General features: G+C 35.2%; 2 protein-coding genes and 1 pseudogene across 2 annotated transcripts; 2 read left to right on the top strand and 1 right to left on the bottom strand.

Annotated features, from left to right (window-relative positions):
- Nucleotides 1-2,523: 2,523 nt before the first annotated feature.
- On the bottom strand, nucleotides 2,524-3,593 carry LOC113750290 (annotated as a pseudogene).
- A 209-nt stretch (nucleotides 3,594-3,802) lies between these two features.
- LOC113749865 (probable amino acid permease 7) lies at nucleotides 3,803-7,281 on the top strand. The gene is made up of 7 exons (XM_027293733.1): nucleotides 3,803-4,152; nucleotides 4,412-4,648; nucleotides 5,232-5,325; nucleotides 5,752-5,969; nucleotides 6,067-6,200; nucleotides 6,288-6,515; nucleotides 6,812-7,281. The coding sequence occupies exons 1-7, from the start codon at nucleotides 3,933-3,935 to the stop codon at nucleotides 7,208-7,210; spliced, it is 1,530 nt and encodes a 509-aa protein (XP_027149534.1). The 5' UTR covers nucleotides 3,803-3,932; the 3' UTR covers nucleotides 7,211-7,281.
- Nucleotides 7,282-11,896: 4,615 nt separating this feature from the next.
- LOC113750289 (protein DETOXIFICATION 27-like) lies at nucleotides 11,897-16,982 on the top strand. Its single transcript, XM_027294286.1, has 8 exons — nucleotides 11,897-12,193; nucleotides 12,424-12,965; nucleotides 13,452-13,538; nucleotides 13,751-13,807; nucleotides 14,150-14,388; nucleotides 14,582-14,700; nucleotides 16,767-16,856; nucleotides 16,956-16,982. Exons 1-8 carry the CDS (start codon nucleotides 11,897-11,899, stop codon nucleotides 16,980-16,982), a joined length of 1,458 nt encoding a protein of 485 aa, XP_027150087.1.
- Nucleotides 16,983-20,146: the final 3,164 nt, after the last annotated feature.

Below are 20,146 nucleotides of genomic sequence, written 5' to 3'. Positions count from 1 at the left end.
ATTAAAACCAAAATGTTGAGACAAAACTTTTTTGTCTAATGCTCCAACTTTTAATGGTGAAATTTACTAAATCTGGGGAGTAAAATTTTAGACTTATTCTGGTAATCAATGATCTATGATTTATGGAAGGTGGCGGAGACAGATTTTGTTCCAGCACTATTTGAAGATTCGATAGATAAACAAATTAGAGATCACAAGGTTATATACTTAGACAGCAATTCAAGGCCAACATTGGCATATCATTTTTTTGGTGCGCAACGGATCTTTTGTCCCACAACCTGTGCCACTCTCTGTCCCACTTTTTATTATATTACTTTTTCTCTTACATAAACATCATGTTTTAATTCTTTTTTGTTTCCTTAAGATTCAGTAACTATTAATTAAGTAAAAAATAAATACAACAACTTCAAAAAAGTAATATATAATAGAAAATTAAAAAATACAGCAGAAAATTCATAAAAAATCTCATTTTTATGCGCATTTTGATTTTTTTGAGTTTGTTAAATTTTGTGTATTACTCAATTAATAGTTATTGGATCTTACGGAAACAAAAAAGAATTAAAACATGATGTTTATGAAGGAGAAATAGCAATATAATAAAAAGTGGGAAAGAGAGTGGCACAGGGTGTGGGACAGAAGATCCGTTGCGTTTTTGGTGCCGTTGTCACAAGAATAATGGCTAGCTTGTGTTATTTATAATTTAGTTGAGAATGAATTATTCTCAATTAACATAAAAGGAATAAATTTCACTTTGAATTGGCCAGATTTTGACAATTCTAAAATAGAGTATGATAAAACCAAGAATTTAGAACTTGAAAGAATTCAAGAGGGGATCTCTGATAAGTTAAAAGGTGTCAAATTGATTCCTATATTCATTAAGAGTAAAATGTTGCTATTTTTGGATCTACAGTTGTGAAGGTGATGACAAAGAGTAACGGTGATGTCTAAGTTTATAAAAAATTATACAGAAAATTTGAAGGTTGTTCTATATATCCCATAACAATCATTTTTCATGTGTTTCATATTTTCTGTTTAGGTTTAAATATCGTATAAGGGTGTTCGATTTTGAACCTATAAACAAATTATTTAAATGTATCAAAGAAGCCATCTTTTATTTTGAAGTTTGGTGCAACAAACCAAAAGAAGCAGTAGTATTTTAGTGCAAGGCTAATCATCAATTTGCACAGGAAGACGAAAGAAAAAGTTTGTTGTAAGGCTAATCATCTGTTTGTAGACACTCTCTCAAAAATCTTCTCCAAGATAAGATTTGAGAATTTAAGAGGACAATTGGGAATTTTTAGCAAAAGTAGCAAGAAGGAGCGTTGGATTATGCAACTTATCTGCAAATTTTTTAGCACTAGGATAAATAAAATAATTGTTGAATAAATTAGGCCCTGTTCCACAATTTTAGTATTTAATTATTTCTAGTTTGTTAAAATTTCAAAAATTTTGTTTAGGAGATTTTTTAACAGAAGATTAGATGAGTTGTTAACTTTTTTTTTTTTTTTTTTGGTTGGGATTTGTTAAGAGATATTTGTGATTAGTTTATTGTTCTACGTCTATTAAATAAAAAATTGATGAATGAAAAAGAGAGTCATTAAAGTATTGTTTCTTTCTTAGTTTATATTCTAAATACCTACAGGTTCGCCGTGGACTTGACGAGGTATAAGCACACAATATGACAGCCAAAATTATCTTCTTTTTTTATCCACTTTGATCTTGATCAGGTCAAGTAATCACCATTCAGACCAACATTTTAGCTGAAAAATAGTTGAACAATTCCTCAATTCTCCAATTTCAAGATTAATCAAATGATATTGAGATCGGACACTGGCCCAAAAAAAAAAAAAAAACCGTTTCCTTGAAAAAATAACTTCTGGAGAATCAAATTAGCAGCAAAACTCTTAGTAACAAGATAATTTTTGTTGCATGTACATTTTGGTAGTGTTTCAACTTTCAATTGACAAAGATGAATTTTTTGGCCGAGGTTCTAAGATCATCGTCATTTTATTGAACTTTGGAGGAATGTTTGTAGCTAAAATGCTATTTTTCACTCGTTTGGCAACCTTTGTAAGGTTTCTCACATATCTGATTCTGCTGTTCTCCACCGACTTAAGTGTTTTATGGCTACTGTTGCTTAGACTTCAAAACTTCCGCCAACCAAAAAGCACATGTAAACGGATAGTTAATGAGTTATACCCGGATTTTGACTCAACTTGTAATATTAAAATCTCTCCTTTTTGTTGCTACTGTACTGTCCAATGTCAAACTCGTAGTTGATTGGTTAAATTGGATCTCAACTGAAAGCAGCATATGTCTCGATAGATTGTAAAAGACTTTCTGGGAAAATGTATGGGAAATTTGTCAAATTGGTCCCTAACATTTATCAAAAATACTTTTTTAGTCTCTAACATATAAAATCAGCCAAAATTATCCCTCACACTTAAATTGTGATCCAATTTAGTCCTAATGCTCATTTTTGCTCATTTCTCCGACTAAAAATAACACGCATCTCTTACGTGATTATATTTTTAGGGGTAAAACCGGAAAACACATTTCATTACAGGTTGAAAGTAAAAGGATAGGGGACCACCTGACTTTGTCAGTAGGCAAAGCATCTCCAGCTGCAACACCACCTTCCCGGACACCCACCACCTCCTCCTCCTCCTCGTCCTCCTTGACTAATTGTTGTTGTTGTTGTTGTTGTTCCAGTTCAGCAGCAGCGGAAAACAGAGAAGGAAGAGGAGGAGCAGCAACAGCAACAGCCTGTGATTCTGTTAACCTGGCTAGTACGACAAAAGACATCCCTCCAAGGACATTGTTTAAGCACCTCAAAACGACAACGAAGCTTTTGAAGAGAAAGAGGGAAGGCCCTTGGCAAGCAGAAACTCGATGCCGTTGAGGACTTGGTATCTGAAGTTGCTGCTGACACCCATGTGGACGGCCCAGGTGAAAGCGTTCAAAGGCGTCGGAGGAGGCTTGTTGGGGGTCTGGAAATTGGGATCCATCTTCTTCCTCATCTTGATCAGGGCATTGGAGATGGCAGTTCCCACGAGTTCGGCAGCGAAGCCCGCAGCTGCAAAGAGGGTACCTTTGTACACAAAAGTCCCCATCCGACTGAAATACGCCGTAAGCCCCCGGCTTGAACATGTGGCTGGGAGGACAGGCGGCGAAGATGGAGGGGAGGCGGCCAGAAGAAGAAGCGTCCCCAGCCCCTGCGGTGCGTGCCAGGAGATACATAAGCAGGAAATTGAGAATGGAGCCGACGACGAGGGTGGAGAAAACGAAATCCAGTTCATTAAGGCCGAAATTAGGATGAGATGCCATGTCCCCAAGCACGCAGGCCGTCACACTCTACAGCTTTGTCTTCGTCATCATCATCACTAACATTTCCAAGTTATGATTGTTAATTAAGGGATGCAATTTAGGGTTTCTTGAAACTGTAATTTGAGGGGGAAAGGTGAAAAGGCAGTGGTGGTCCCCTATCCTTTTACTTTCAATTTTGAAAATGTGTTTTCAAGTTTTGCCCTAAAAATATGATCACATGGGAGAGGCGTGCTATTTTAGTCGGAGAAATTAGCAAAAACGAGCATTAGGACCAAATTGGATCACAATTTAAATGTGAGGGATAATTTTGGCTGATTTTATATGTTAGGGACTAAAAAAGTATTTTTGGTAAATATTAGGGACCAATTTGACAAATTTCCCAAAATGCATTATACCCTATTTACTCTTCTTAATAGTAGGACCGCAAAGTAGAGATCTTAGAATAGGTTGGTGTAAATAGTCATGCGGAGAAACTTGCTATGGTCAGGGTCATAGATTTTAGCTCTGAGTTTGAATGAAAGATGCCAGAAACAGATACAGAAAAGGATTCAAAATGAAAACAAACAAAAGGGTTTTTGTTAGTTAAGTCAACAAGTACTTACAAAATGCGGTATCTGGAGATCCCTGGATTGAAATCTGAGGGAGACTTGCCGCCGGAAGAAAGAGACTTGAAAGATGACATTCCCCTGAAGAAATCAGGAGCCATTGGTAGTAATACTGATGATGCAGACGACTATGGAGACACTGCATTCCTCTTGACCAACTCAAAGCCTTTCGAGGTTGAACACTCTACAGAGCCTGGTCAGGAGCTCTTCAAAAGAACAGGTAACACTGCCTAATTCCTACCTAATTTGTTGGGTTCTCAAGAATCGAACATATGGCCTGATGCTTAAAAGTCTTTGTTCTGCTTCTAATTAATGCCATCCCCCTTCAAACTTCCTCCTTATTACTTCCCTTAGTCCTCATTGGTTGATTGGTTTCTATCTGTCTTTGTTTATCCCATTGTTTTTCGGGGATTTTACTGTGAACTTAACTGATTATTTCTGATTTTATTTTTGTGGTTTTGGCATGAATTTTATTGCAGGGACAATATGGACTGCAACAGCACATATAATAACAGGAGTAATAGGGGCAGGTGTACTGTCACTTGCATGGAGCACCGCCCAGCTTGGGTGGATTGCAGGTCCATTGTCCATGATATTCTTTGCCCTCATCACCCTCATTTCCACTCTCCTGCTTTGTGAGTGCTACATGACCCCTGATCCCGAATGCGGTCCAATCAGACACGGTTCCCTCACAGGAGCCGTCAAATTCTTCTTGGGTTAGTAGTCATTAAGTTTAGCATTCTGTTGTTGATTTTGAAGGAATGAATAGAATAAGAAAGGGGTCATTTTCTTGATTTATTTCTTCCTGTCGGTATTCTTGTTGGTAGCCATTAAATACTATTTCACGTAATCTTTTTTGTACATTGAGGAAAAAACTCTCATGGGATTATAGGATGTAGGAATTTGTGGGATGATTTATTCGGATCCCTTGTTCTGGTCTCTTTCAGTGCTGAAGATTCTACAGGGACCTTTGTTTTTGTTACCATCTGCTAAGAGAGATGTAATAATTGAATTAAGGTGCTGTAGAAATTATGAAGCTGTACAAACAGTTTCAGTGCTGAAGATTCTGCAGGAATCATGGCTACTGTCTGTAAAGAGTGCTGTAATTGAATTAAGGGAATCTGCAACTATTAAGCTGTACAAAGACGTTTTAATACCTATTATCTGTTCAATGTTCTCGTTGAAAAAGTAATCATCTAATAGCTTGGTCTTATCATATTTTTGAAAAAAGAGTCGTTGAGGTTAATAACGTCAGAGGAGATATTTGTTATAATTTTGACTCTTGGAAATTTATTTCAGGAGAGAAGAGGCACAGGATATGTGCAATTTTTGTTCTGGAGAGCTTATATGGCACTGCTGTTGCATATACCATCACAGTAGTTGAAAGTGCTAGGTACTCTTGTAAGCATTCCAACTCCTTGCCTTAGATGCACGACATTGTACTGCGATTCAATGCCTTTGCTTAAAATTGCTCTTAACTGCTAGAGCCACTATTTTTGAAGTTTTGGATTTTTCTTATTAATCTTGGCTTCTGATTCATTACATTAGATGATGAAAAAGTTGAATTTGAGCGATCCTGGAGAAGTCTTTGCATAGCAAAGTTTTATTTTTCAGAAAAATTGGCACAAATGGCATGTTCTAGCATTAATCTATCTGTCAAATAGCTACCAGGAAGCTGAGTCAAACAGTGCAAAATTATCATGTGTGGTTTCCTTATTCACTCTTAATTCTTGGCTAAAGACTCTTTATAGATGTTGGTCAATCCAAGACTAATGTAATCTTTCTTGATGTTTTGGTTCTGTTTTGACAATTTCCGCAGTGCAATAAAGAAATCAAACTGTTATCACATAGAAGGGCACAATAGTAGTTGCGGGCATGTCAATGCTAATATGCTTATGCTAATCTTTGGGGCGGTTCAGATTTTAGTGTCTCAGATACCAGATTTCCATAACATGGCGTGGTTGTCTATTGTTGCTGCTGTTATGTCCTTCACCTATGCTTTCATTGGATTTGCACTTGGCCTTGCAAAAACCATTGGTAATAAGACTAAATTTCTTTTTGCTGGCAGATTTCAGTTTCTAATTTGAGTTATGACCATTACATGTTGTATGTACTCTTACCATAAGTTCTGCAGGAAATGGGATGGTCATGGGCAGCATTTCTGGAGTTCCAGCAGGTAGTGGAGCAGAAAAGTTGTGGTTAGTCTTTCAAGGAATTGCGGACATAGCTTTTGCATATCCCTATTCAGTTATTCTTCTGGAGATACAGGTTGAAAATCCAAACTTCTCTGGATGCCAAAGTTTTTTCTGTATGAATTTTGATGCCTGGAGGAATTAAAGATTAGTTTGCATTCAGGACACATTGAAGTCACCTCCATCTGAAACCCAGAGCATGAAAAAGGCCTCTAGCATTTCAATCGCGACCACCACTATCTTTTACCTATGTTGCGGATGCTTTGGATATGCAGCCTTTGGAGACAAAACCCCTGGAAACCTCTTGACAGGATTTGGCTTCTACGAGCCATATTGGCTTGTCGATTTTGCCAATGCTTGCATTATTCTGCACCTTGTTGGGGGATATCAGGTACCTTACGCTATTTAGACTAAAAGAAAAACACTTAAGGTTCTTGTTTCACTCTGGTCTTAGAAGGGTCTAACAAGGGCCTCTCCGGTTGATTTTGTCCAGTTTGGTCTAATTGTTGAATCCTTTTTGCATAATTTCATGCAAGTTTGGTATAATTGTGAATTAGTTGTATGAGTTGACAAAATTCACGTTTATGCCAAAGTTGAACCATTTTATGCTGATGGCAAGAATTACATAACTGGAGAAGCCTCTCGGATCCCTGATTCTCACCATCCTTGCATATTTCCCCCATGCAGCTGGTATGCCAAGTAATCTTTGCACTCGTAGAAAAGTGGTTTGCTGCTGAGTACCCAAACAGCGCACTGAGGAAGAATTTAGATTTGAAGCTCCCAATGTTTCCAAAATTTGAGTTGAATATGTTTAGGTTTGTGTTCAGAACCGCATTTGTGGTGACTGCAACTGGAAATGCAATGCTATTCCCGTACTTCAATCAAGTATTGGGGGTCCTGGGAGCCTTGAACTTTTGGTCTCTTGGCATATACTTCCCCGTGGAAATGTATATTGTGCAGAAAAAGATTGGCGCTTGGACAAGAAAATGGGTTCTTCTTGAAGTTTTTAGCCTCGTTTGCATGGTTATTTCGGTAGTGGCCTTGATTGGGTCGGTCGAAGGACTGATAAGGGCTAAATTAAGCTGACAAAAAATTTGCACCAAAGTGGTGATGAATTACTCAGATTTCGTTATATGAACAAATTCGTTAATCACTCAGATTCCTGTAGTTCACAAATGCACCCATTCACTAACACACTCGCATCTTGCCACATTATAACGGATAGAAAGGTTAAATATGTTATTAGCACACACATTGCAATCAAAGATTTCTAAGTTTTTTTTTTTTTTTTTTTGTGGTTTCTACATTAATGGTTCTCTGAAGTAAAGTTTCTATGTATCCTTTATCTAATCTTAAATACAACTGTAATAAGGAATTATCCTTTTAGTTTTTTTTTTTTCATTTTTCTGGAGAAACTCTGCATTTTGAAACAAAAATAGACTAGAACATATGCTTTATTCGTGGTAGGAATTGTCTTTTTACGTAGAAAAGTTACTGGAATACTTTGAAGAGCGAATCATAAAATTTGGATCCAACGTACAAAGGAGATGTAAAAAGATATTCATGACTATGTTGTTTCACATGAAAGAACCTAATCAAGATGAAAGTATTAACAAAAATATTAGAAGATATTATTTACAAAAGAGGTGTGGTTGTACCTCTACGATCATACTCAACGAATATGATGAATTTTTGCTAGGTATGAAGAAGAAAGGTGTTGCCAATTAGACGATAATGCCAAGGCAAATAAAAGATTTAGGCAAGAAATGGATTTCTTTACATGGCATAATATCAGAATATGATAGAAGGCTGAAACAAGACAATTTAACAAAAGGATAATGTCTCTTTTTTTTTTTTATGATTTTATGTAAAATAGTAGATTATAAACTCTCTGTTATCCACAAAGGGTGGCTGACAGTCACCAAACTGAAATATTACGAGTATAAGTTCTTCCCACCCAAGCCCCTCCCCCCCCCCTTTTTCCTTCTCAAAGTTCATCATGTTAGAGCTTAGAAGTGTTTTACAGCTTTAGAAAGGTAAAGAAATCCCGGGTAGTACATTTTGTTGTTCAACCTTTACTTTTCCAGGAACCATGTCCCATAACCCTTTGATGAATCATCTCAAAGTGGCGTCAATAAAAATCCTGTTTCAGCAACGGATGTGGTTTTGGCCATGGCCTTTTGCTTTACTAACAAATATTTGCCAGGTTTTGCAGGGACATAATCTGATATCACACCGATAGCAATAATCTATTTACATTGTTCCATTGACGCCTAATCGAAGTAAATTGCCATTCTTTCAATTACTTCATGTATTAACTCAGGTTTTAATGTCAAAAAAAAAAAAAAAATTCTCAGCATTATCAAAGTGTAGTGTCAAATTTTCATATTCTTAGACTAGGCATCCTTACAAATTTCGTGGGCTTACTAGGAATAAAAGAAAGACTCGTATTTGAGGAAGGAACAGGAACTAAGCCGGGTGGTAGTTTGTCTCCCTTTAACTTGAAAGTTTAAAGGGCAAATTACATTCTACCCCCTGTGATTTAGCCTTTTTTAACACAACCCCCCTATGATTTCAAAAACTATACATAACCCCCTCATGGTTTGGATTAAAGTGTCAAAGTAACGGAAATAGTCATTTGTAATGGAACTTCTAAAAATGTCGAAATTATCCTTATAAATACATGACACATTAACCCCGTATAATTTTTATATTTTACTATATAAGCCCCTTATAGTTTAATACTTTACCATATAACTCCCTTATAGTTTTCAAAATATACACATAACCCCCCTTGGTTAATAAATAATTTTCAACTTTACATAAGGGTATTTTTGATACTTTAGGTGACTCCGTTAAGAATATGATCATTCCCGTCACTTTGACACTTTAATCTAAACCATGAGGGGGTTATGTATAGCTTTTGAAACTATAAGGGGATCATGTAAAAAAAGGTTAAACCACAGGGGAATAAAGTGAAATTTGCCCAAGTTTAAAAGATGTCGCTTATATGTTAAAATTTCTGAAATTTTATTTGAAAATTTATGTTAACTCCAAGGTTTATATATCTTGATGAAGCTCGCCCATTCAAAATAAGAGCTCTGTTGTCTCTGCTTGTTTGAAGCAGAGAACCCTTGGCAATAATTAAGGCGACCGCATTCCCATGTTACCCACCAGCACTCTTCCGCAAGGAGACCATTCCCAGAAGCCAGAACACTTGCCTCTGCCCATACCCTTGCCTCAAGCTACGTGCAAGATCAATTCTGCAACGTAGGTTGAAATACCAAGCAAGTTGAGGATATTTAAATAGACCTAGCCTCATAGTGGATGATACATGCATAAAATTAATGTATTAGTCGAATCCTAGTTATGCGTCAAGTGGGAATACCGGCGCATAATACACCTACGCATGCATTCGAGGGAGAAAACACAAACTTGCATGATTGCATCTGCATTGCTAATTCATTTTAAGGGAGAGCTTGTATGCTGTAGGAAGTGAAAAAGGAAGAGGAAGAAGAATGAAAGTGAGAGAGTAAATAAAATTAGAAATGGTTTTAAGGAGATTTTTTTTCTATTAAAATTAAAGTTCCTCCATGTAAATAAAATAGAGACAAAGTGAAAGTTGTTTTAGGCAATTCAATATGCCGGAAGAGGTCAATGTAATTTTTAGACTTACAAGAAGCTACGTGAAATTATCACAGATCTCAAGGGGGGTTTCTGAATTTATCCCTTGTGATAACGTAAGCTATTCACTTAATCTTCTAAAACTTGCTAAAAAATATTTGAGACTAAGATGAATAATCAAAACTTGGGCAGAGTAATGGAATTTGATGGCAGTGATTAATAAAATAAGATAATAGGATTTGCCCCTTAATTTGGGTGCATATGATTTTGAGCATCAATGAAGGGGAGATTTAATAATAATGATTCCATTCTTTTGTATTCCCCCCTGTTGTTAATTCATAATGTCCGCTTTCTACTATTCTACTCAATGCAGTTCTTTCCCTCTCTCTTTTGCTCCCCATCTTCGCCTTCTTAGCTGGATGTGGACGATATCAAATGTCTGATTGTATTCTCCATGATCCTAGGAGGATATGGCGATCTATAATTTTGGTCAGCAATTTGCGTGGAGCTTTTATTGCGTTCTTGATGCAGTCAAGCACTAATGTTTTAATTACGCAATGTGAAGTCTGAATACTCCAAATAGTACGCTAAAAAGGGAACAATATATAACTACAGATTGCAAATTAATTTGAAATTTCCGTTCATATAATTGGTTCTGATACTCCCACTGAACTCTTTTTCTTTCGTACTATCTGAGCTAGTACAGATCATAAGTTGATTCAATGCAAGTAGAGGAAATAAATAACGTCCATGTTTTCAGGATCTAAGAGCACTGATACAGACAAATTCATCGTCACCGAAGTTAGTATCTACTTCTCGAAAGTCAGATATAGCAGCTAAGGGTTCCGCTGTGTTTAAGTATGGCATAATTTTAGAATTGAAAACTGTGTTAAAATGACGAGAATCCCATTTCTTCAATCCCCCAATCCATTTACCACCAGTTTAACTATAAAATGGGAACCTCTAATGCATTTCTGCTTGTGATGCCGCCATCGTCATCATTGCTAAAACCATTTATGATCCTTAGCAATCATCTTTAACATAATTGAATAATTTCTAAACAGTTCTGTTAATTTAGAAATCAGATTTCTTTTTGGGATAATTTTTGAAACTTCCCCTGAGGTTTCTGATGATTGCAGTCACCTCCCCTGAGATTTGAAAAAATTATACGTACTTCCATTAATGTTATGAAAAGACTATAATGGTCTTCACAAATTCTACAAATTCTAAGTAAAAAATGGGTTTAAAAGAGGAAAAAGGAAACTTTTTCTCACTAACACTTAGTTCTCCAAAAGAAGCTCTAACTCACAAGAATATATTTGTTAAAAGGAGTATTTTCACAAATCACTTAACAAAAAAAAAAAAAGAAAAATTCATGTTCAAATACAAAGAAAGGATGCCTTCAAAACATGAGTCAAATTTTCGGCAAAGAACTATTTTGAAATTTTTACCTAGTAGATAACAGTGATATCTGACTTCTTTTATTGTTTAATTTGTTTTACAAATCAGATAAAGGCAATATAAGATATTCATTGGATTTTTTGCTCTTACATCACCATTTGTTACCAAGACATAATTTTGTGTGTGTGTGTGTGGGGGGGGAGGGGGGGGAGGGGTGTTGGGTTTGTAAAATTTCAAATCTCATCTTGCAATTATTAGAAACCTCGAGGGAGGTTTTTGAAATTATTCTTTTATTGGGGCAAATTACATTTTACCCCTTATGATTTAGTGTTTTTGTACATAATCCCCTATGATTTCAAAAGCTATACATGACCCACTCATAGTTTGAATTAAAGGGTTAAAGTAACGGAATTTACAATCCATAACTAATTCACCTAAAATGTTAAAAAATACCCCTATGTAAAGTTGAAAATTATTTTGTTTTGGCACTTCAAACTTCAAAGTGTGAATATCAGTTGTTTTCATAAGTGGTACTAGTAAAATAATAGTATAATCGACTAGCAGTTAGTACATATAGAGAGTAGCAGCTTAAAAAAATAAAAAATAAATAAAAAGATTACTATATTTTAAAACCACACCTATTTAACGAGAGTTAGACCGATGGATCGCTAAGAGGCTTCTGTTTCTTCACTTGCTGTCTGGCTCATAACTAGCTAGCCAAGAATTTTTCAAGAAACCAGCTTCAACATGGAAGAAGGACTGAAGAAGCATTTGCTACAAGCTGATCAGACTGGATTCAAATGCTTGATAGATGTGCACCATAAGGATGAAGCGAATGATGATGAGGAAAAAGATCTTAAAACAAGGGTGATTATTGAATCAAAAAAGCTATGGCAAGTTGCTGGCCCGGCCATCATCACCCGCTTAGCCAATTACTCCATGAATGTCGTCACACAAGCCTTCGCTGGCCACCTTGGTGATGTAGAACTAGCTTCAATTTCCATAGCTAACAATGTCATTGTTGCTTTCAACTTCGGCCTTCTGGTTAGTTATTCCCATCACATTCCCAAATAGAATATCTAGACAAATTGTAAGAGCATAAATACTCATACATATAAATGAGATGAGAAATCATATAGCACAATGCATTAGCCCGATAGCTTTTATACTTGGAAAGTAAGAATACAGAAGTTCGAGTATTATAAAAAGGTTGCAGGTTGGCTGTGCAGGGTTCTAACTTCTAAGTCTTTTTTTAAAAAAATAATAATTTTCAGCTTGGAATGGCAACAGCATTGGAGACACTATGTGGACAAGCATTTGGAGCCAAGAGGTACAATTTACTAGGCATACACTTGCAAAGGTCGTGGATCGTTCTGCTTCTGGCGAGCATTTTATTATTGCCAATGTACATTTTCGCCACACCAATCTTGAAGCTGTTTGGCCAACCGGAAGACGTAGCTGAGCTATCTGGATTAATCTCAATTTGGTTCATACCCCAACATTTAGGCATTGCATTTCAATGCTCAATGCAGAGATTCTTGCAGAGTCAACTCAGGAGTGATGTGGTGGCATATGTCACAACGTTTACCTTGGTGTTTCATGTGTTCATTAGTTGGCTTATGGTTCATCATTTTCAGCTTGGAGTGATAGGTGCGGCCGTTGCTTTGGACATCTCTTGGTGGGTTTCGGTCTTCGGCTTGTTGATTTATATTGTCGGTGGTTGGTGTCCTCTAACATGGACTGGATTTTCCGTGGAAGCCTTCTCGGGGCTTTGGGAGTTTCTCAAAGTTTCTTCTGCTTCAGGAATCATGCTTTGGTACGTATACTTGTGCTGTTTAATGTTTATGATGAGGTAATGGATTTTCCAATTACTAGTTAATGTTGTTGGCTCTAGTCAAGTCTATAGTCAGCGGGAGATTGCGGCACTAGACTAATCACCATCAGCATCAATGGATCCGTATTCGTTTCTACGAGGGAAGCTGTAATTTGATCATGACTATATATAAATGCTATCATCACGGGATAGAGTGCAAAGTGCAAACTTTGATGAATGAATTCCCCCCTTTTGTGGTCAAATCCTTCGATAATCACCTAAATTGTAGATGTTTTAACAGGTACAAAATACGCAATTAGGCTGAATCTTCCACTGATTCTAATTCAACTAACTACTTGGTTAACTAAATTGAGGTGCAAATGTATATATTAATAATGAGAAGAAGACTAGCAAATTAACAAGTACCAATTCCTATTAACCCTTTTTAATTTACTGAGCTTGATTTTATATTTATATTGACACTTGCAGCTTGGAGTTTTGGTACTATCGAATTTTGCTACTAATGACTGGCAACCTAAAGAACGCCACTATAGCTGTCGATGCACTATCAATATGGTATGATATTTTCATCCCACTATTGGTTTTCTTTTTCTTTTATATTTATTGGGAGAAAGGGTTTCATTTTTACTAGACAATTCCAAGCTAGCTTCCTTCCAAAATGGTGAAGGTTTCAGATGATTATAACATATTGAACTCCTTGGGAGTCATGAAAAGTGCATGTTTCATATGACTTCTTATTTTGGCTGTGTCTGGTTTTTGATTGGAAGCATGAGCATCAATGGATGGGAAATGATGATTCCATTAGCCTTTCTGGCAGCAACCGGGTAATCTGATGACCTTCTCTTCTACTAGTTCAATACATTTTCTATCTCACCTGCTTTCTTTAGTCTTAACAAAATATTTTCTGCTAAACAAGTTTGTTTGATTTCCCTTAAAGTTAACAAAATATTTTTTATCAAATAGATTTGATTTTTTTTTTCGAATGAGAATGCTGGAAAATATTTTTGACACATAAATTTTTTTATTTTCTAAATTTTGGGGAATGTGCCCCCGCCATGCATGTTACCATTGTGTTATCCACAATGGTGAAAATAAAGGGTTTATTCTAAAACGCAAGCAATTTCACAGGTCTTACATATGGTTTCGCTTATGTTGAAAATTTGCAGAGTGAGAGTAGCGAACGAGCTAGGTGCAGGAAATGGAAAAGGAGCAAAATTTGCAGCCAAGGTGTCCTTGGTTCAATCCAATATTATGGGGATCATTTTCTGTGTGCTTATACTGATATTCCATCAGCAGTTGGCCCTCATCTTTTCATATAGCAAAGCTGTGATTAAAGCTACCGATAACTTTTCACTTCTTATGGCTCTTACCATTCTGCTCAACAGCATACAACCAGTTTTGTCAGGTAAGAATTCGAACAATTTTTCATCCTTCTGTATTTCATACAAATCCAGCAACAGAATTATGCAAAAACAAAAAGCAATAACGAGAGGACTTTTTAAGTTTTCACTACAGCCAAGATGCTCAATTACGTACTTTTTCACCTCTATTTCTTTATTACATCAAGTGATCTAGCCAACTTCCTCTCCATTTGGCAGGGATCGCCATTGGATCAGGGTGGCAATCATTGGTTGCCTACGTTAACTTAGGATCCTACTACGTTGTGGGAGTCCCGCTTGGTGTAGTTATGGGTTGGGTATTCAATTTTGGTGTTGAGGTATGTTTGTCCATATTTTGCACTTTTTGTTTTTGTTTTTTTTGTTTTTTGTGTGGTTGTTTTTGGGGACAGGTGAGGAAATGCATTCAGTAGCATTTAATAGAGAAATAAGAAGTCTGGTAACGGACTAATGAGTTTAAACCCAAAATAGAAAAATTAGTCTGTGATCTCCAAGATATATAGAATGAAAGAGGAGAACTAAATTTTTTGTTTTTAGGCAAAATATGACAAATTTAATAACTAGTAGCATGAAGTATGACTATGACCATTATAAAAATGACCATCATAGTTAGTAAAATAGAGGATGTGTATCATATGAGATATTATACGTGCGCATATATATTATGGAAATTTTTTTTCATAAGTACAATTAAAATTTTGGCACAAAATTATGCATATAAACTCGTACGTGAATAGTATGAATATATTTGAAAGTTATGAAACTAAATATAGGTTAAAATTACTGTATTTTTTTCAATGATTGTGCTATATTATACCAATTTTAATTCTTATCCTTATGCATGAGATGTTAAATTTATCAAAATTTTATCACCTTATTATTCTTATATATATATATATAAATCTACAGAATTATGTTATGTGTCACTATCATTTTGTATATAACTACTTAATCTTATTTAAATTTTTTTTTTCAAAAATTGAAGTATAATTTAAAGTATAATACATCAAAAGTTTATTACATATTTTGACGATCAATTAAAATGTACGAGCATTTTTAAAAGAAAGTACAATAAAAAAACGAGTATAAGTGAGAGATTTCGAGTTCGAATCCTATCATTCACACTAAAAAAGAAAGAGTATTTTGCACAATTTTTTTTTGAAATGTATGAAATACAAAAATTTTTATGAATTATATGGATGAACATGTATTATACGGATATAATACAAGTATTCACTAGCAAGGACTACACATAAACTTGTTGAGCTCCATAAGGATAAAAAATGAACTAGAACAACAACACAATATTGGGCTGTTCCTTAACTTGATAAAAAGTTTCTGACTAGTGAACTGGCACACGACCAAAAACTTGAACGGAATCGCTTTGATCCTAGCCCATTTCAGCCCAACTTAAGTAAATTCCGAACCAGATGTGCGTTCCTTTGAGTGCATAAACCTATATTTGGAGACAACAAAGTTCCTGAAGAACCAACCCATTTGACTCCGATAGCCCATGAGTATACGTAGGCACAGCAAACAAAATCAGATTACGAATTTAACTCGAAGAATTTTCTGCAGTCCCCAAGTTGCTAGTAGTAATTTCCCAGGTAATTGTTTTTATTTTTAGCTAGAACGAAAGATATAGATTTTTTTTTTGTTGCTAAAAGATAGAGATATTAGAATAATCAAAAAGAGTGCCAAGAAGAAATATGGGAGTGCCTATCGACGATTTAATGTGAAGTAACTTCAAGAGTACGCTTCGTCTCACCAATGCTTTGAATAAATGAAAAGAGAGAATCGCAGTTTTAGTTCCAAATGTTTAGGGTGTAAGTGCTTTTAGTCCCTATAGTTTGGATGAAAATAAATGTAACTTCAAATGTTCCAAATTTTATGCGCATGTAGTCCTAATGATTAATTTTTACCAATTACTATCGAAATCAAGTCATATGCTAGTAAGTAATTTTTGAAAAAAATATTACTTACCATAATCTATGATAAAAGATGACTAATTATTCATATGTTGGTTACGTAAGTAATTAGTCTTTAACCTAATTTTTTTTTGTCAACTGAATTCTTTTTTTAGGCTAAAGTCTTATTGCTCACGTGATCAGCAACCAAGTAATTTGTCCTTTTTATTATAAATTATGGCCAAAAATATTTATTTCAATTTTTTAAAATTCTTTTTAAAAAATTAATTATCGATACATAGCAGCATGTGATTGGATTCAGATAGCAATTGGTAAAAATCAGTTAATAGGATTAGATGTATTTAGAGATTAAACCATTTGGAACTACATTTACTTTCTTCCCCACTTTAGGAACTAGAAGCGTTCATGATCCAAACATTTGGGACTAAAACTGCATTTTCCTCTTAATGAAAAACCAGGGAATTTGGGGCGCAATGATCTTTGGTGGAACTGCTTTGCAAACAGGAATTCTTGCTGTCATTGCATTGCGTCGAGATTGGGACAACGAGGTCTTTCCTTGGAACAAATCTCCCCCAAATTGTTGTGCTTGTTAACATTTTAATTTTTAAAACTAAAATTTTCTTCATTTTATTGGCATTGACTTACAGGCTAGACAGGCAATATCGCATGGATGATCAACCAAATCGTATAAACAGGAATGATCTGTCCAGCGTCCATGGCGCCTTGAATAACAAATAATAAACAGTCTCACAACAAAACCGAAATTGACAAAAAGAAAAGTATAGCAGACCCTATTCCAGAGAACAATTCTTGAAATGAAATTTATAGTAGTATTTTAGAGTTGGAAATTAAGTGTATTATTCACAGCATTTCATATTTGGAGATTAAACCTCACACTTTCTCGCTTTAAATCTTGATCTTTCTAGCAGTTAGCAGATGCACAAGAAGGGGTCCCAAATAACCTTGATCTGATGATATGTTCCAGAGACCTGCTCTTGCCCATGTGACACCAAACTAATCTGATTTAAGTATGGACTGTATTAGTTTTTTTTCTTTTTTCCGTGCTCAAATATATAAAATACTATTCGATCGAGAATTCTCTTTCTTTGTTGTTTATCAAACTTTGAAGGGCAACGACAAGAGCTTAATTAGTCCCCCACCCCTCTAAAAAAAAGACAGAAAAAAAAAGAAAAGAAAACTAGGAGGGTAGTTGCTCCATCATTAATCCTTTCATTTTCTTTATGGAGATTGTTAACAAATGATATAATAGATGTAATTGGATTTTCCCTTCTGTTGTTTGCATGTCATAGTCAAGAAAGACAAGCACGCAACTGTGGAAATCTTGGTTCAGCAGACAAATTTGCTGTTGGTTTAGGTTTAGTGAGTATTTCTCCTACTTGGATTTAAAATAGCTCAAAGGAAGTGTACAATACTTGAAGCATGAATAAACGAAGCGCTCTACATGGTAGTCAAAATAATGACTAGTATTTTTTTCTAAAAAAAAAAAAAGGAAGTTACTAGTTATAACTCAAAGATAAAATACAAGTACAATAAGATATAAACTAGAGCCTGTTCGGATTGGAGATTTTGAGAGTTTTGTAGAAAAGTACTATATCGTAATAACGTGATGTGAGTAAGATAAAAAGATAATTGAAAAATACATCAAGAGAATATTTTTACAAATTTTTTTGGGAAACTCACAATCCAAAGGGGATCTTAGAATAATAATTTATAAAAAAAAAAAAAAGAGATCAGGGCCTATCCAATTGATTTTGTCCAGTTTGGTCTAGTAATTGTAATTCTTACAGCTTTTAGCATAAACTCATACACCTTTTGGATAATCGTGAATTAGTTATATGAATTAATAAATTTTACATTTACACCAAATTTGTACTATTTTACATGAAATGTTATATAAATTACATAATCGGACAGAATTAGACAAAAGTTCAACTGAAGAGGCCCCTGATCCTAAAAGAAATTACAAAATATTTACGTATAACTGAGATCTTCTAGTTCAGTTAAAAAGATAACAGTTTTTGTGTAAAAAATTTTAGAAATTTTAGCAGTTAAACTTTCAGTTAAATGTTCAAAATTAAGGAAAACTAAGGAAACAAATTAACAAGTGCAGCTTAATTTAAACTCCTGGAAAATAGTCATGTCTTGAAGTCACTTAAATGTGGGTAGTTGGACTAACTTGGTGAATCGTCTCGTACAGTAACTTAAATTCCTGGCTTGGAAGGTGAGTTTTTTAGAAATTTATCTAAAACTTTACTGTAGCGCACTGTAGAAGTTTTTCAAAAAATTTTTAGAGTGTGTAAATTTTTGAATATTTTGAAATGTATAGTTTAAAAACTTTGAGAAGTTTTTTGAGGTTACTGTAGTTAAAGTTTTTAAAATATTTGTAGCAGACAAACTTGCCAAAAAACTTATAGAGAAAAACGCAGGCCATGCAAGGCAATGCAAATGGGGTCAGTCTACTCAGACCGTCTAGGTTGTGAGGAAGAATAATGGTCCGTATTGAACGCGCAAGAAATGGAATTAAGATATACATGCTTTCCCTCAAGTCAAAACAAAACGCTCCGATCCAGACAATTTGGCATACTTGAATTTGTTTACCACTTCGCCTCTCCCAAGATGCAACATACCCGTAGATTCTTCATGAAGGAATGTAGACCCACATGAATTAAAAGACCCAAAATAAAAAAGGAAGCACAAACATGCATGATTATAACTAAAATGGTCAGCCACTATCATATAAAGAAATTTTCAGATGCCATGCAAAAAAGCTGTTCTTGTGAATAATTGTCGACTGGATTGTAGTGATCATGTCCTTTCCGCTGTTAGCAAGCTTTCGTTTAAATTAATTCCAGCTATTTTACACATGTTTTTTGGCTAGGATTCAATCATGCTGGGGACCAAAGCCCTAATCATCCATTTCTTTTTAACTTTCCAGAATTAAAAAGCTTGTTTAGGGCCATGGATGAACAGTGAAATTATAAATGTCTACGATGGATCGAGGATCACGAGACGACCTTGTTGTTTGGCCTGTGCCCAATGAATCGACGCATCCTGCTGTGTCTTTTAGGCTTTAAATCAACCTCCCCCAGTCTCCAGCCACCTTCTCCTCTCATATTATTATGATATACATATATATATATATATATAACAAGGGTCCTGAAAAGAATCATGCTATGTAAACAATGAAAATATGGTTATAAAGGACCGAGATTGAGACATGTTACGCAGAAGAAATTAGGATCAATTAATGGGCTTCACCAAAATCATTGTCCTTTGATTATTGAAGAAATTTAGATGAGAATGCATCGTTCAAAGTAAGATTAAAAATCTTCGTTCAACTAAGCTAGTATGAAAAGCTAGCCCCTCGGGCACAGATCGGCTGGCTATGGAATAACCTCATTAGACCCCAGGTCGTGTGGTAGATTCTTGCTCTCCTACCGTCTCGTGTATCTTTGGGAGGCGGGGTGCAAGGGCACAGGAAAATTAGTCTGGCAAAAGTTGGGACACTTCCTGTGTTGACAAAAAAAAAAAAAAAAAAAAAGCTAGTATGAAGTTATTATGCTTTTTCAGAACCTATATATGGAAGTTGTATTGAATGAAATAACGAGTTTTTTTTTTAAATATATATATTAAGCAATATCTTAGGGGGTAAAGAATAAAATTTGAATCAAAGTCTGGCAAGTACATATTTTTCTGAAGTTGTTGCATGATGCATTCAAGAATTACTGGCTTTCCATGATGGACAAAACTCTACTAAAAATATTGGTATAATACAGGAATTTGAGGGATCTCGGAAAGATGGAGAATGAGGGTTCGA

Source organism: Coffea eugenioides, chromosome 10, assembly GCF_003713205.1.
Source record: "Coffea eugenioides isolate CCC68of chromosome 10, Ceug_1.0, whole genome shotgun sequence".
Lineage (NCBI taxonomy): Eukaryota > Viridiplantae > Streptophyta > Magnoliopsida > Gentianales > Rubiaceae > Coffea > Coffea eugenioides.
The sequence above is the reverse complement of the archived record's forward strand: the minus strand, read 5'-3'. Positions and strand labels throughout refer to the sequence as shown.

Excerpts from the sequence above, each read along its gene's own strand:
- LOC113750289 (XM_027294286.1), top strand. The coding sequence starts at position 11,897 with ATGGAAGAAGGACTGAAGAAGCATTTGCTACAAGCTGATCAGACTGGA. Across the intron at positions 13,808-14,149 it reads GCCTTTCTGGCAGCAACCGG|AGTGAGAGTAGCGAACGAGC; the intron begins GTAATCTGATGA and ends GAAAATTTGCAG. Across the intron at positions 14,389-14,581 it reads CATACAACCAGTTTTGTCAG|GGATCGCCATTGGATCAGGG; the intron begins GTAAGAATTCGA and ends TCCATTTGGCAG.
- LOC113749865 (XM_027293733.1), top strand. The coding sequence starts at position 3,933 with ATGCGGTATCTGGAGATCCCTGGATTGAAATCTGAGGGAGACTTGCCG. Across the intron at positions 4,153-4,411 it reads GGAGCTCTTCAAAAGAACAG|GGACAATATGGACTGCAACA; the intron begins GTAACACTGCCT and ends ATTTTATTGCAG. Across the intron at positions 4,649-5,231 it reads AGCCGTCAAATTCTTCTTGG|GAGAGAAGAGGCACAGGATA; the intron begins GTTAGTAGTCAT and ends AATTTATTTCAG.